The sequence below is a fragment of the Corapipo altera genome, unplaced genomic scaffold, assembly GCF_003945725.1.
Source record: "Corapipo altera isolate COAL_440 unplaced genomic scaffold, ASM394572v1 54, whole genome shotgun sequence".
In the NCBI taxonomy this organism is placed as follows: domain Eukaryota; kingdom Metazoa; phylum Chordata; class Aves; order Passeriformes; family Pipridae; genus Corapipo; species Corapipo altera.
The window spans coordinates 10255741-10269723 of NW_020884902.1; the positions used below are offsets into that span (position 1 = coordinate 10255741).

At 42.8% G+C, this 13983-nt stretch overlaps 1 protein-coding gene across 2 annotated transcripts in view; it reads right to left on the reverse strand.

Annotated features, from left to right (window-relative positions):
• STAG1 (stromal antigen 1) overlaps positions 1 to 13983 on the reverse strand; it is a 161500-nt gene that overhangs the window by 107078 nt on the left and 40439 nt on the right. Inside the window, exons 3-4 of one of the 2 annotated variants that reach the window (XM_027650696.1) lie at positions 9954 to 10056; positions 739 to 918 (exon numbers count right to left, since the gene is read on the reverse strand). In XM_027650696.1, the coding sequence (XP_027506497.1) occupies positions 739 to 918; positions 9954 to 10056 (283 nt within the window). The remainder of the gene's footprint in view (positions 1 to 738; positions 919 to 9953; positions 10057 to 13983) is intronic. The other variant, XM_027650697.1, reaches the window with a different exon arrangement.

Sequence of the window (13983 nt, forward strand, 5' to 3'; positions counted from 1 at the left end):
CAGTGTTTTGGGCCCACTGTCTCTCCTGTGAGTGCCAAACACAGGGGCTGCAGCACAGCAGCTTTACTAAAACCATGCACTGTCAAACCCAATCATCTCTGGAGGCTCCAGAGGTGGACTCATGTGGCCCACAGACCCTGTAAGGCCTCTGAACAGAAAGGAGGCAGAAACATTTCCACAGGCAGTTCACTACAACTGCCTGGTTTGTTTTGCAATGAAAATTTGCCTCAAGATGTGTCCATGTTTTCTCTCAGACACAGAGGAAGACCAGGCTACTGCTTTAGCCTTCATCTGCTGTTCTGGTGGGGACAGCAAGAATGCAAACTGTAGTGCAAAGTCCTCCAAACTGCTTGTGTCAGCAGCTATTCTTGAAAACACCAGCGAACAAAACAGGCCTTGGATCCATCACTTATATGATTTACTTTTTCCTCCTATAAATCTGATTCCAGGATAGTCTTTAATGGGTTGCTTAATGACCAACATGTACTTTTAACTTGGAAGTAATGAACAAAATAAGGGAGAATTTGAAATGCATGACTTTCTGATGTGCCTCTTGTCCTTCAGAAGCACATATGACAGCCCTCAATCCAAGCCCATTCTGGCCCACACTTTACACACACACACAGTCTATTGGACCAACAACTATGAGAAAACACAACTGTTTACAAAAGCTTAGACTGAACTCCTGCAATCAGGACACACAGAACTGGGAAGGGGGGACACAGTTAGATATTTTACCTGCATAGCACTCTTGCCCAGCTTAACCACCTCAAACAAAGTGACAGGGTCCCCTTCTCCATTCTGCTGAGGGTGGCCATTGGCTCTCCCACGACTCGCTCCTCTGGCTCCGGACTCGGAACGACCCTTGTCTGCTGGAGACTTGCGGGGTTTCTTGGTGGCAGACTGGGCAAAGAAAACCAGCAGAGTGAAAGTTTATTATAGCCAGGCCTGAAATCACCCAAAGGCTTCACACATTAAACACAAGTATTACATGTTTATACATGCACACACACACACAAGTGTCACAGGAGAAGCCAGGCTGGAAGGGATCTCCCCAGGTGTGCCCTCCTGCCCAGCCTGGAGTTCAAGCAGCCTGGCAGGGCTTTACCCACTCAGGTACACGGGTTTATTGATCACTAGTTATTGAGGAACAGCTGAAAAGCCAAGTCAAGGTAAGCAGTGCTGAACTCCCAGTGCAGAAGTACCAGTTCACGTCAGTACCCATATTAGTTTTACACAACACAAATGAAATCAAGAACACAAAATAAACTTTAAGCATAACTAACAACCTCTGTAAGACAGTAAGTTATTAAAAATACACTTGTCATATTAACATTCATTTTCTGTATTTTCATTTTAACGTAACTTTTATAAGAAGCTGTGTACAGAGTCATCTCTTCACACAAATCACTGAACTGTACAGTCAGATTTACTAGATCATCACAGCAGTCCCTTGCTTCAAAATTCTATGAGTTAAAACATTTTCCCTGTGAATCTAAATTATTTAATGTAATTTTTCTCAAGGTTCTTCAAACTTTTTATCAGTGGTACAGACACCACTTGTAAGGATTCACCTGCTGAACAGTTTGCTCTAAATTTATGTCACTTGTGAAACAGAAAATAAGAATTCAGGGGAAAACAACATCAGATTTTTTTACTTCCATATTCTATTTTTTCTACCTACTGAGGCAGAAAAAAGCAAAAGCTGCTGTTTTTCCCAGGACAGTGAAGCTATTTTGAGGAATTATGTTAAGGAAGACAACACACAAGCAAGTCAAAGCTGACATTTAGGACAATACCCTCACAGTACCATTTAGTGGAGTATACTGCAAGCCAAACTGCTATCAAAGCTTTTAGTAAAGAAAATAAAGTCAGTGTTTTCAGTTGCATATTCCAATGCAGATACATTTTTCCTTCAGAGCAAAGGGATCTAATCTCTGGCAGGCAGCTGGCAGAAGACAGCCCTGCAGTCCAGCTTTGCCCTTGCTTTCAAAGGGACCACTGCTGGGGGGGTAGAGCTGAAGAAAGGCCAAGGCAGAGCACAACTGCCTCTTGAAAATATTCAATTAGTTGCATAGAAATGCAAGCTGGAAAGCTTAAAATAATGGTACAGTCCCTGTGAAGTTTTCTGAGTAACATTTGCACTTAGGATCAAAAGAGTACCTCCCTCACTGAATTTTTAAACACGTGCAAAGCTGCCTGTACCAGCAAGAATGTTATCAACACATGAAATGCTGAGCTCCAAAGAGACACATGATCACTATTTAATAAAATGGCAAAGAATTAGGAGCAAATTGACTCTTTGGAGATACATAATCCATGTGCTCATTCAGTCTGGGTGACAGTAAGCACTTCAACTAGCTACAAGTCCTGCCAAACAGAAGCAGGAATGCAAGTTGGTGCACTAATGCAAGCCCCTCTATGCTCAGTTTTTCTCACCATGTAATTCAAAGGGAGGCATTAAACACTGCAAGGATGAAGGGAAAGGAAGCAGGCAGTGGATGTGAAAGGCACACCCCCAAAGATACCTTGTTAGTGGGAAGCCATGAGAAAGGCCACCTGCTTGAGCACCCGAGCAAGAGTACCCTGGACAGTGCACAGACTCAGAACGAGCAATCTCTGCACATGTAAATGCCCAGTTTAAATTCCCCTCTTTGTCAGGTATCCTGGGAAAAGGGAGGGGCTCTGACCAAGACTCAGTTTGAATTGGAAGGGTGAGAACACCACTGAGTCCTCAGAAGAGGTACAGAAATAACAGACAGATGTACTTCTGACTAACTGCAGGACAAAGGCAGATTCCTCAAGCCCAAGGAAATATCTCAACATCCTGGCCCTGAATTAACACCAGATATATAACTGAGTCGACTTCTCTCTAGTATAGATTTTCTTTTGACAAAGGGAACACCTCTCACAGGGGAGAAAACAAGTCTTCTATTCAAGAAAAGCCATTCTGCATCTAAGCTGGGGCAGCTAAATCCAGATGCAGGATCTGTGCTGAATCCTGCCTCAAGAGACAAAACAAGCAGACAAAAGATCCTCCACTAGGAACTGAAGAAAATCCAACACTAGAACTTTCTGAGCTAGGCAAGGATTAACATGCTCTGCAGGTGGGGAGGTACTGTGTCCATTCCACAGCACTCCCACCCAGCAGGTATCTGACAGGGAGCCCAAGCTCAATCTCACCCAGAGTGCAAACATGGAAGCAAGTCTCCCACGGGTCCTCCAGCCTCCAGAAACCACCTGTTCCTCTGAAGGTTTGCAAGCACAAAGCACATGGCACTACCTTATTCATTAACACACAGCATTACTTGCACAGTGCCCCTGAATTTAGGGCAAGAAACTTTTCAGGCCATGTTGACAGGTTTGAGCTTTGTAACAAGTTCTACCCCTGTAGGAAAATGTTTCACAATGAGATGAAGCAGAGGGCTCCTCAGCACTGGACACCTCAGATTCAGCCAGACAGGGTGCTGGGCTATCTCTTCTAGATGTGCTTTTGCCAAGAAAGGTTGGACCAGAAGATCCTTGAGGTCCCTTCCAGACACTTACTCTACGACTCTACCCCAGGATGGAGACATCCAACACTGCTGAAGCAAGTGAAGGAAAAGTCTATGGACTGGTACATGCACAGAAACACAAAGAGGACTCACTTGTGATCCAGAGTATCTGTGGAGTACCTGCAGAGGCAGGTGTTCCTGGAAGTGCAGTGGCAAAGTCAAGCTATGAATCCAAAAATTACATTTGGCATTGAGGATGCCAGAGAGAGGTAGCCCTGCACCCCAGAAGAGACACCTGCACTCACCAAAGGGTGATCCTTCAGCTCAACACAAAATAAACCCATCCTCTAATGCCATGAAGAGCTTCCCCGCGGAAACAGCCCTGCCCAAGGATGAGTGTGGCCCCAGTAAACCCGTCAGACCATCGCTGACTGGTGTAAAAGTGGATGTTTCATAAGAGCAGAAAGAATTTGGAGCAGGTCTTCTCTTGTAAAGACCCACCAAATGGTCATCAAGATACAGGAAAAACAGAACCTCTGTGCCCTGAAAGGAGCACAATGGTGGTCATCACATGTCCCTTTACACCCTTCCAGCCACAAGGTTCCAGCCTAAAGCCTCCTTACATTGACAGTCAGATGTGTTTGTAACTTTTTGCCTTTTTAAGCATTAAATTGTCAGAATCCCAAGGTGGTTAAGAACTGATTGTTTTCCAGACTCAAAACTGATTTTTCTCCTGTTTATGAGAGGGATCTCTTGGAAAAGACAAGCTGGTTAGCAGTACCATACCTAAATGTACTCATAAATCCTTGTAACAACTTCCATAATCCAGGTATCTGCTGCAGTGGCAGAGCCAACACTGAGGTGAGTTAGGACTACCAGAGGGAGGGATAAAGCAGCATGACAAGGTAAGAATGCTTGAGGTTTTTAATCACACAACACCCCAAGAAAGGTGCTGCTTGGAGCTGTGAGCCTGCAGCAGTTACACCTGTGCTTTCACCCTGATACCCAGGACAGCTGGGCTGGTGTGGTGTCAAAAAAGGACCGAGGTGCCAAATGAAAACAGAAATTACTGATGATATTTCAGATCTGTGAAGTAGATTCAACTGACAACAACCAAAGCTGAGGATTTATAAATTCAGAAGGTCCAGACCACACCCCAGAAGCAGTTCTAAAATGGCCATATTGATGGGCACACAGCTCACCTGCTGCTTCAATGCTTAAACTGAGGCCATCAGGAAACAAAATACTTACCTTGAATGCAATTAAACTAAAACAATGACAGTTTAGAATTTTGTAGCAAGTAACACTTTTCCTTTCATGTCTTTAAAATCATTGTGAAGGAAAAAAAGCGACCCACATTTATAAAATCAATACAGTAAAAGTTAATTCACACACTATTAAAAAAAAAGTGAAAGTGGTTTGACATTTTCCATTAACATTCCCCAAGTTGATCTGATGCACTTCACAAAGAAATAAAGACAGGAGAAGCGTTACAGGTCAGTAACTCCACCTAATGTGCCAGTGTAAAATGATGGCCTCTATGTGCATTCACACTGTAAGTAATTCAGAGCAATAAATACCTCATTTCTCAAGACAGATGGAAGAAGCTTTTTAACCTCCACTTGAGTAAGACTGAAGAACTTGCCTCTCCAAGGCATCAGCCTCCTGAGAGACCTCTGTGTTATAACTTCATGTTAAGTGGAAGGGTGGTAATGACTGAGCTCTCTCTGAATTAATCCTGATTAAAAACCCCATGGCACAACTTGTACCATCAGCACAGTGAATCGGGAGAAGGTTCTTGGATTCAAACAGTCACTCCTTTGGACTTTTTTGGTCATAGAAACAAACAAGGTGCTCCCTGTGAAAAGCCTCATCCTGCAAATAAAGACAGAGGCAGGTCCCCCAGCGTGTACAGAGCTGCTCCAGCTGCAGCACTTCCAGGTTAGAGCAAAAAAACCAGCAGAGGAGCATTGGGGATGCTGTTATGTAAAAATCTATCAAGAGTTCTAAATGTCATCTTAAAGAATCAAAGAGTCTGTTATAAATGCTTGAAGCACTTCAATCCTTCTAGGTTGAGGCAATTGCTACCAAATAAAGACCACTACCACAGAAAAATTAAGAATAAATTAGATTGCAAAAATACAAGGACCATCCCATCAAAAGCTTAAAAGGAAAACTTCTAATGCTGTTAGGATTTCTCCACCAGGAAGCTACAGGTGGGGGAATAGAAAAGTCTTCCCACTGATGCTACAGATGCACTGCATTTCTAGTGAAATACAGACTGACTTCAGTTTGAAGGGACAGACCTAAAGCATCAGGCAAGCAAGCTGAAACAGGACACTGGGGGAAATCACACCAAACCACAAACCTCCACTGCTGGGAAAAAGTCTTCAAAGAGAATTCCTTCCTGTTATTAATCAGCACATGGATGATTTGGAACTAGAAGCAAAACACAATCCCCTGCTGTATCTAACATCTATGCTACAAGATTAAATAAGGCCAAGAGTCTGCTGCAAAGTTAAAATTTCCCACATGAATGCAAAGATAAGGCACTGTGTAGTGCCTACTCCATACCAAAAACTACAGAAGGACCTGAAAGCAAAACTGTCCAGGTTGCTCTGGGGACAAAAAGATCAGAAGTGCCTTGTTCCATCTTGCCTTAACTGGGAAAAGACACGCAGTGGCCCTGAGTATGGGATGAGAGAGACACCAGCAGAGATCTCCAAATTGCCACCTCTGGAACAGAGGGACTGCTGTTGCTTCTTATCCTCTGAGTTACAGACGCTGAATCTGTCTAATCCTACTCCAAAGCTGAAATACAGCCAGGCATGTCTGTCATTCCCTCAGTCTCTAAGAGCTGAGGTTTAAGCCAAGCTATTCTGAGCTCCTGGGAAGGTAAGGCCAGGTAGGTTAAAATAAAGCATTCCAACAATGCTGAACAGTGTTCATCCAAGAGAGGAGACAAAAAGGACAGATAAATAACTGATCTGAGCCAGAGCTCATTAATGTGAACACTGCATTGCATCACAAGCCCTCGGGCTTTCATGTCCCCCACCTGGAACAGGAAAGCACATCCACACCCACCTATTTCAACAGAAAGGGCACCTGGGCCAATGTTACTGAGGAGCTGCAATCAGAGGACCTTTAGAGGTCACTCCTTAAATACACCTCACAGAATTCATTAAATGCAATATGCAGATGGGAACTTCACACCCAGCACCACATAAAAACAGGCACCAAAATATCCCACTGCCTGGACAGATTCAGCTCTTGGCCAGTCACTCCACAGGCACCTGGTGTTTGGAAGAGGACGTGGCCCCAGCCACCAGTGATGCTAGAGCAGGACATAGAGCAGCTCCTGCTGAATTCACAGCAAGGGCTGGGGACCTCAGGACAATCAGAGATTTAAGAGCTATTCTGAAAGCCCAGTACACTTCACCTCTTTGCAAATTTACTGTCTAGCCTAATCAGTGAAGTATGCATTAGAATAGTCCCACAGAAGTGGAGGGGCTACTTGAAAAGCAGTGTTTGAGAATGGAATGACATGGGTTGAAAGGGATCTTAAAGATCAACCAGTTCCAAGTTTTTCAGGAAGGGAAGGCACCCCCAAAACATTATGGTTCTCTATGACTTGAAGACAAAGGGCAAATTTTCCAAAAAGCACCATCTTCTTACAAAAGTCAAATCTGCAAAGAGGAGTGTCTTTCTTTGGAAAACAGTCTGGAAAATCCTCTAGTAGTAGATATCTTTCTGACAAAAGGTCAAGTCCATTCCATAACTAGAGCAGAAATCTGTTTAAAATACACACATGTATTTCATGGAGTACACTGTGTGCAGCTCTGTAATAGAATCGTGCTTCTACACAGAGGAGTAAATTCCCTTTCCAAAAGAAGTCAATAAGTTTATGGCAGAAGTGCCACTGTAGCTCTGATGGCCTAAGGACATCAGCAAATCAGCATTTACAGAGAGAGATCAAATCTTATTAGACCATAATATTTTAGTTAAGAAAAAAAAAAAACTCTAACACAAAAACCAGCACAGCCTTTGGGCAGAACAAGCTTTCTTTAGGTCTACAACAGAAATGAAAAACATCAAAGCTAAGTATCAGTTGATAAAAAATCTCTAAATTTAATTGAACACTTTAATATATTTCACATCTGAGAGTAAAGGTAAGTGGTACCTGTGGAGGAAACAAAAATCACATTAGTAGAGGGAAGAGTGGGGGAAAGAAATGTCAGAGCTGCACCTCCTGTGAGAACCAGGCAACTCACCTGAGGGAAGTGTCTGGGTTGGCAACATGGAGAGGGGAGAATGTGCAGGGGGGAGGGAACTGAAATGCAATGGTTGCAAAACCAATACCTCAATTACTCCACGAGTCCATCCAATAACACTGTAAATTTAATTGCTTAGATTGGCCTTTCCAAGGTGTTTGCATTTCTCCTCAAGGATATTAGACATTGAGTGGCTTTTTGCTTTTTGGGTATTTTTTTTTTTTTGGTAGAAGAACCAGGGGAGAAATTTATCATAAAATAAAATGAAACAGGTAGCTGAGAGAGGCTGTGCAGTCTCCAGCTTTGGTGGTTTTCAAGATCAAATTGGAAAAGCCACAAGCACTGTGGTCTAATCCCAAAGCTGAGCCTGCTCCAAGCAGGAGGTTACAATGAGACCTCCTGAGCTCCCTCCCACCCCATTCCATCACTGAGCATTATTGGTTTTCCACACTGAATTTCTTCCAGTCCTAAAGATACTCCTTCTTGAGATCTTGGGGTGGAGGTCAAGAGGGGAAGAGAAGGTAGAACTGTACAAATTATTCCAATTTTTGGCAAACCAGAGTCTTCTAAAGGACACTATTTCTTTTATTCCCTATTTTCTTCTTCCAAGTTTTAAGACTGGATTTGGGAGTTTTTGACCCCTATTAAGCATTCAGATGATGCTTTCCCAGAATCACCTCTGATAACCCTAAGGTCTTGCTCCTCAGCAGCAGCAGCAGCAGGCAGCTCACAGCAATGGCTGCTTCCTCTGCATCTCCATCACTTTACAAACCACACACACTTTATGGAGCTGTTCTAAGCATTATGAGCAATTCCTCGTGTAGAAACCTGAGAGCAGGAGCAGCAGAGTGTTCCAGTGACTGTTCCCACAGGAGCTGCTAATAAACTGAAACAGAGGGATGAGAGATGCCTTTGGTAACATTCCCCTTTCCCTCCCAGCCAACGTGTGCTGGGTACAAAAGACTCCTAAGTGTTGCTATAACTTCAGTTCCTCCACTCTGATGACCTTCTGGGTGAGCAATCAGGTTCCCCCAGCCTGGCTCTTTTATTAGATCTGCAAAACCCCATAAATTTACTGCTGAGAAGATAATTTTTGATTTTGCCCTTTGCCTATAAGCTACACAAACAGATGAGCTGTTTGTTCTCTTTAAAGTTTCCTGTAAAGAAGCTCCATGTTCCAGAGCAAATCCATTCATCTGATGAATACTCACATCATAGGGAATTGTTCAAAATCCTTCAAAGAGGAAGACAACGTGCCCAGAAGAGACCAGGAGTTAAAATGCTGGCTCCCAAAGTAAGTTCAGAAACTGATGCAAAGTGAAAACCAACCCTAAGGAGGAATTTGCTCCAGCTTGGTCAGCACACTGGAGAGGAACACAGGGTTCCATCCACTCCTACAGCCTCACCAGCCCATGTTTAAAGACTTAAGACTTAGGGTGGAAGCCCTTCAAGAACCAAGATGAAGAACAACATGACACACAGAACTTTCCCTTTATTTTCCAATAAATTGGCTATTTTATAAAACAAATTTAAATAAAAGAGAAGCCTCCTTAAATACCCTGTGTAACAGGGCATGCTTCTGGACGTTCCCAGTCAGGGGCCAGCAGTGGCCCAGGCTCTTGCAAACCAGCAGATCTTGCCCAGCAGACACAAGGTCCCCCCACTGCCCTGTGCCAGAGAACAGGCTCAGGCTCCCAATCTACACGTGGGATGCAGCTTATGCTGATTACATGAATTTTTCAGATATGCCAGTAGATTTTCTGAGTTAGTTAATACTGTGCTGCAACTCTTCCCATCAAGAGATTATCATTTACTGCAAGGATGGCTCCAAATGTCATCTGTCACTTAAAATCCATTACAACCTTCAAACAGAAAGTGGTTGTGCTTGCTGATATGTTCTCAAGAACGATGCAATATGGTAATAAAAACAAAACTCTAATGTCCATGTGAGCAGCAAGTGAAAGAAAAATTAATAGCTATTATGAGATCACTTTTATGTCCCTTTTCAGACACTCCAAACACTGTTTGCATATCAATCTGCTAAATATTTCATACTACAAGTCTTCATAAAGTTTGACAGAGAACTCAATAAAAGCCTATTTATGTGACCACAAGACGATCAGACGAAAAACAGTTTGCAGTCAATTTTAAATAGATGCATAACAAAGCAAAACTAAATTACACATACTGGAGGCCTGCCAGGACGGCCCCTTTTTCTTTTTCCTTTGACTTCTGCTTCTTCAAGCTCACTGCCAGCATCTGAATGTGCAGTAGTTTCGTTCGTAGAATCCCTAGGGGGGAAAAACACTAGATAAATTCAAATGATTTGAAACCAGCAAGTCATCTATAACTGACTGATTAAATACTTAGTCCTAAGCCAGAAAACAGACAGACAAACAAAGTCAGCATTCAAAGGCTTGCCACATTCATTCTGCAAACCAAGGAACCAAGCACTGTTAGCCCTGGCAAACAGCCTTACCTTCTCATGGGCTGCAATGTCATTTATTGACTGGAAGTTCTTTAAATTAACAGCTTCACTTGGAACCATGTTATGTTTCCAAACTGGCCATATTAACATCCTCAATACACCCATCCCACGATGTATTCACCAGGATCAACTTTCTTTCCCTCTCAGTGGCTGCTGCCATTCTCTCAGGGCCACAGACAGCACTGGGGGGTCAGTGCAGCTGCCACCCCACTGGGACAGTTACACAGGTTTCACTCGGGTTACACTGTTTTCAGTCACCCCCAGGACTTGCAGCTGTTAATAAAGAGGATTAATGCTGACTGTGAGGCCCAGAAAACTCCCTTTGGTTTGAACACCTTTATGATTTTTCCAGTTACAAAGATATTTTCCCTTGTACAAAGGAAAAGCCTTGACTCTGCTCAATGCCTGCTGGCAGAGAAGCCCACACTGTCATTTTTCCCTCGTTGCTGTTTCAGATTTAAGACCATACTAAGTGGGAGGAAAAAAATTCCCCCAATTTTCAGCACATCCTCAGCCAGATGCACAGGTACTTCTCTGCCTTCCCAACAGACCTGGCTGCTTGAAGGAATCAGATGGCAGCTGATCTCCTGAGGCACGAGATCTTGCCCACATGCAAAACAACACCTGTTACTGGCAGGCTTTATTTGCACTGTGCAGGACCACCAGTGCCTGAGACCTCTGTACATTTTAATTAACAACTAAAAACGTCCTGGATTACTCAAAGATGGGGCAGGTGAAAACCAGACCTATGTGGTGTTTAACAGAGCCTCAAACACAAAAAGCAGATCAGTGACCTGGTTTCCACAAACTGAGAGGCTTCAGCGAGCTGAGATCTACAGGGATCTTCCACAGTGTCTGGGGGTTATTTTTTGGTTTATAGATCAGGAGTTCACAAATTTGCAGTGTGACCAAGAAAGCTATTTAATAATGCAGAAAGGTATTACAGAAGCAGGAATGTTCTGATACTCCACTGAAATTACTGTATTGTCTAGGTCTGCTCTCCCTCAAACCATTCCACAGAACTATGATGAGTTTCCAATATCAAGACTTTGTTTTTCAACTTTTTCCAATTTGCAAGCACAAGAACACCAAGGAGTCCACAGAATCCTTTACCAAAGCCAGAATGCTGAAGAATATATATGAATCTCTTTTTCTGGAAGTAGCTTCAATGGATTATCTCTAAATACTCCACATGCTCCAGAAAACCAGGCACCACAGATTAAAAACCAGTATTCAGGTACATTTGAGTTCACAAATAACATGCTTGTAAAAAACAGCATCTCTACAAAATACTGAAAATGCAGCTTTGTTTTGATACAATTAAAAAGTAGATTTTCTGCTTCAGAAAATATGAGACTTGAAAAATTGAGTCTCGAGTTATGAACTTGAAAAAAAAAATCAAAAATGTAAAAAGCCCAAAGCCAAATAACAGATACCCCACACAGACTTCAAAATGATTTGGTAAAATAGGGCCACAGCAGAGAAAAGCAATGCAGTGAACACTGCTGAAAACTTGTTTGTGGGGGTGGCTGGATCCAGGCTTTACTCAAAGACCTCATCCCACTGTGAGTCCACGTGACAAAATGCATATTGCCTCACTATGGCAATTTTAATACCTTGTGAATACACAAGTGAGGAACCCCATAAAAATATCTGCTGCTGCCTACTGCTGTAGAGAAATTAAAACCATTCTCCCCTGCTCTCTGCAAGAAAATCAAGCTTCTCTCTGGTCTGCTCAGACACTTACTGGAAAAGTTTTAGGTGTGGTGTGTCTGTCTAAGCAATACCCCCATTCCTGGAGAAATACTGTGCTTTTCCAGCTCACACACCTGCACCCCCAGGATCATCAGGATATAAAGATTTCTCTCTATTAAAACCAGATTCAACAATCCTCCCAGGCAAACTGCTCAAACCCTTCCCTTGAAACACCAGAGCTATATAAATAAACTAAACTCTGCTACCACTTCACATGCATCTTGTCCACAGAAAATCTGATTTTGCTACAGCCTTGGTTCAGGTCTAGCAAAACCTCTGGAGATGTGTGTATTTAGTTTTGGAAATTTCAACTGTTTCCAAACACTGCACATGGAAGAAACAGTTAAACTATTAACTGCCCTCTCTTCTTTGCCTTAAACAGACTGTTGTCTTAAGCCTGCTTCTCTTGATATTCTTCTGGTATAACTTCTCTGGCTTGCTGGAAGCCTTTTTGGCTTTTTCCCTTTTTGGGAAAGGCTCAATAAATCAGTACTAAGGGTGAGATTCATCTAATCTAAATTTGAGATGTATACAATGCAGAAGAGAAAATCTTCAGGTGCAACATGCTTCATGCTAAGGTCAGTGTCCAAAACTGGTCAAACAGTTTTATAAGTTTTATTTTCTCTTCATTGATCTAGACAAGCAGCTCAAGTACAAATGTTTAAAATTAAACAAGATGAATCTCATCCTCACAACAGTGAGGCAGAGAGGAGATTTCTTTCAAAGAACTGAAATACTTAAGGAGCAAGGGGAAAACATCACAAAGTAAATTCCCTTCAATCCTGGCACTTATTTGAAGTAGGGAGACAGAATCAAGGACAACCTACAGTCCTTGGCTGATTTAACATTAAAATAAACATCGTTTCAAGCAGCAGGGAATTCTGCCTGAATCACACAACTCCTGCACAAGAATGCCCTTGCAGTGGGGCCCTGAGTTCCTTCAGTTGTGCCTCCTGCTCCTGTCCCAGCCTTGCAGTTGTTCAGGGTACACACACGGGCCCTTTTCCTCCTCTTTCTGAACTCAGAGCAGGAGCAAAGCATCTCCCAGCTGCCTGCAGCTCTGTCAGGTCTGTAACACTCCCTGAGAGGAGCAGCTGGCCAGCATCCATCTCCCTCACTCCCCACACATCTTGCAGAACCGCTGGGAAGCAATTTATCTGGTGGAGTTATCCACATCTTAATAGACCAGAATTATCCTGTCCTCATTCCATGGGTGTGTGACCAGTCACCTGAGGGGGAAACTTTGGCTTAGTCACAATTTATCTTTCCTGAAGCTGTCGTGAGGGAAAATAATCTGGGCCTAAGGAGACCTGCCTCATTGGAGAAGAGGAGAAGTTGACAGTGCCTAAGGCTAAATCTTTCCTCTCCAAGACTCCTTTGACATGAGAGACATGAGAGAATATGGCAGAGTGTGGGGGACCTACAGAACTGGGGTGAGCAGAGCAAAGCACACCAGTGATAACCCCTTTTAGGAGCTCAAGTTCACTCTGCTTTGCTTTCTGGTTTCTGTGGTGACTAAAGCATCCCAGAAAAGTGGCAATAACTCCAGGATCCCTCCTTAAAACTCCAGATATTATTCTGGAGTTTTAATAACTAGCCATTGAAACTATCCATATGTTAATAAAGAATTAACAGATTACTGGGCAGCCTTTTACCCTGTCATGCTTCTGAAGAACATATTTCCACAAACACAGTAAATTTCACATCTCTGCAAAATAAATGAAAACAAATTTACCTTCCTTCTACTATCACATAAAGCACTAGCTATGGAGTTTACACACCATGCCCCTTTAAAAACACACCACAGCAAAAAACTGAGTTTATGTATCAGTTTTTGTAAATAAAACCACTTCTATAAGCTTTTATCAGTGTTGCTGAGGTGGCTCAAGGTTCTGCAGAGATAAATTCAGTAATTGCTACCACCACCAGATTCAGCCTTGTGAAAAAAAGCACTGATGAAGAAAAATGGCTAAAT